Source organism: Penaeus vannamei, chromosome 4 (assembly GCF_042767895.1).
Source record: "Penaeus vannamei isolate JL-2024 chromosome 4, ASM4276789v1, whole genome shotgun sequence".
NCBI classification, from domain to species: Eukaryota; Metazoa; Arthropoda; class Malacostraca; order Decapoda; family Penaeidae; genus Penaeus; species Penaeus vannamei.
In genome coordinates, this window is record NC_091552.1 from 7,378,580 (window position 1) to 7,381,863 (window position 3,284).

Below are 3,284 nucleotides of genomic sequence, written 5' to 3' on the forward strand. Positions count from 1 at the left end.
TTTATATATATATACATACATACATACATTTATATATCTAAATACGTATATGTATTTTTATACATTTATATATTCATTTATGTCTGTTCATAAATATGTGTAGTTATTTGTATGTGTATGGTAATGAATTTAGAGTTATTTATTGTAATTTGCATATATTTATGTGTAGATATTTATGTTGTTTATTATAAATTCAAACAGATGCCCATTTTTGTTTAATAATTTATATTTCTATATTTGGTTACATATATCTCTATGTGATATTTACTCATATCATATCATATATAATATATTAGTTTATATGCAAATATATTTACATATTAATTTTACATACAGTTTTGTAAGTGAAGAAATTATCATCATGGTTATATTATTCCACTAATACTGAGATGGCATGCTATTAGTACCATGTCAAGTGATTTTTTCTGAATTCAGTTTGCACATTTATGGCTCCAGGAGTGCTTTGTTCCCAATGTCAGTTATCAAGTTTTGCTTATGTCTTATGTAAACACCTTTTGGTTTCTATCCCTTTTCCTTGATTTTCATTTTTTTTTTTTTTTTTTTTTTTTTTTTTTTTTTTTAATAATCATTATGTAAATAATAACAGTATCAATATCAGTAGCAATAGATAATGTTTTTGTAGAAAAATATAAGAAATGGGAAATCAGGTGAGGTTACGAAGAAATATTTGAATTGGTCATCAGATTTTCTTGTAATGCTAATTGCCGAAATTTCTCACTTTTAGCAAGGAAGACCCTGGCAGAAACCATTCCAATAATGAGGAGTGACAAGGATCTCAAGCGGGATCACCCAGAAGAATATGACTTTGGCATTTATGGGTTATTCATCAGGGCCTCCAGTCTCCACATTTTACGAGCTGCAGAACCAAGCTTAAAGTTGGTGTATCAAAGCATAGAATGCGAGGAAACACAAATGTCTGAAGAAGACCATAGTAACCAACTTTGTTTGTTACAGCAAGGACAGTCACTGGGTCTAAGATCTCAGCTAAGCAAGCTAGTGCTGGAATATTTTGAACAAGGTAATGGGAAGTTATGATCATTACCTTTTGAGAGAATTGTGCCAAAACATTGTGATAAGTATAAGAGTTCATGAATGGTTGCAAAGACATTATGAATACAGCTCTTGATATTGTAATTTGAAACTACACAACACAGTTGTAACTTGGACTTCACAAATATTTTATTACTGTGCTTGTAGTAACAAAATATATATTTTGGTTTAGCCTGTGGAAAAGCAGTAGAAAGGGAGTTCTGAAAAGTATAGGCTATTGCAAAAAAAAAAAAAAAAAAAAAGATGACATTACTGTTTTTTTTAAACTTTATTATCCTTTTTTAATAAGGTTATGTAATACAAACAATTCCTTTGTTGCTTTTCCTTAATTTGACTAGTTTTTGGTTTAGAGCCCACAGCGGTATCAAGAATTAGTTATGAAATCCTTGAAGTAGGAAGACCTGTATAGTATACAATGTATTATAATATGCAGTATAATAAAGTTATGGAATACACATTAGCTTTTATGACAAAAAATAATGTACTTTTTTCCCCATTAACAGTCATTGCAGGTACATTGTTTTATTTTGTTAAAAGGGAAATGAAAAAAGAGTCTACTAATTTTTTATTTCATAAATCTGTGAAGGAAAATATATTTTTAATATGCTTGAGGAGTATCATCTGGGAAAGTTTACAAAAGAGCTTAATTGTTCATTAAGCTTCAAGCACTCCTTCAAAATAGATTACATTAGAAAAGCAATAAGTTTACGGAATTCCTCATTTTGCCACTAAAAGGCAAGTAAGTTATGCTTTCTGACATAAAACCAATGAACTTGCACTAGTCTACAAAACATCTTTGTAAAATGTAAGTTTTTCTGAATTTTGATGCATTTCTGCTTCACATCAAATTCAAAGTTAGAATGGCATTTCTTCAATATTGCCTCAGATCTTGCCATATCTCCCCCTCACAACATTTATGACTAGAACTTGATGGACAATCATAACCCCAAAAGGAAGTGCATGTCCCTTTACATTACTAATTTGCAGCGATTCATAGAAAATGGTCATCAGCTGTTTAGAAATAAATTCTTTCAAATATGTTTACCTTAAGATATAAAAATAGAGATAACAGAAAATCCTGCCTCCTGGCTTACATATCTCTTGAGAAGAAAAAAAATCTTGGATACAATGTTTTCCTTAAAACCAATTTTATCTTGATTTTTTTGGGGGGACTATTCTGGGTGAGGAAAGGGAGGGTAAGTTTCCCGTCCCATCGAAAGTTGTAACTTAACTTTTTTTTCACTGAAATATCTTACAGTGTGTGTGTGTGTGGGAAGAGGGAGAGTGAGAGTGAAAGCAAGAGAGCCAGCTAGCAAGAATATATATTATGACCATGCATCCTTTAATTTTGATTTCCATGTAGGAAAGTGTGTGTGTGTGTGTGTGTGTGTGTGTGTGTGTGTGTGTGTGTGTGTGTGGGTGTGGGTGTGTGTGTGTGTGTGTGTGTGTGTGTGTGTGTGTGTGTGTGTGTGAGAGAGAGAGAGAGAGAGAGAGAGAGAGAGAGAGAGAGAGAGAGAGAGAGAGAGAGAGAGAGAGAGAGAGAGAGAGAGAGAGAGAGCTAAATAGCTAGCCATGCATCTTTTAATTTGGACTTCTATATAGGAAGGATACCTTTAGAGACAATTCAATCCCATATACTTTCCTTATTTATAGAATAACTCAAATGAACTAGAGGGAAAATGTGTTTTTTTCCCCCCAGAGAACATTAAAAAATCACCCCAATTTTGTATTTAAAACAAATTAATAAGCAATACACTGTCTGTGCCACTTGTCTTTTCAGCAGATAATTTGATCTGAGTTATTCCCTACCCAATGTAAAAATGAATATTATGAATATTGTAAATATTATGCATCTCATTTTTCACTTGCATAACTCAAATGTCTAAATATTAAAAACCAAATTGTTCTGTACCTGCTGTTTGTTTTATTGATGTCTTGCAGACAAGGTTTATTCACACCAAAGTGAAGTCTTCAGCAGGTACAAAGAAGTCAGTCAACTAAGCCAAGAGTTAGAAATACAGAAACCGAGTGTTTTCCACACTATCTACAAAATTGGCTGTGTCATACATGATTCTCCAATTAACTAAACTATAGAGACTTTGAGCCTCCTATGGGAAGGCTGTATCTCTTCAGTGATTGCATGAACAAACAAGCAAAACACTGTTTAGCAAGCACAACATAAAGCAGGCTCAGTGGGCAAGATTAAGGTCCAC

At 32.4% G+C, this 3,284-nt stretch overlaps 1 protein-coding gene across 1 annotated transcript in view; it reads left to right on the plus strand.

Moving 5' to 3' along the window:
• Positions 1-1,316, plus strand: part of Chpf (Chondroitin polymerizing factor) — a gene marked incomplete in the record, with an annotated part of 25,086 nt that extends 23,770 nt beyond the window's left edge. Inside the window, 1 exon segment of the mRNA XM_070120622.1 lies at positions 746-1,316. Coding sequence (XP_069976723.1) covers positions 746-1,056 — 311 coding nt within the window.
• Between the last annotated feature and the right edge of the window lie 1,968 nt (positions 1,317-3,284).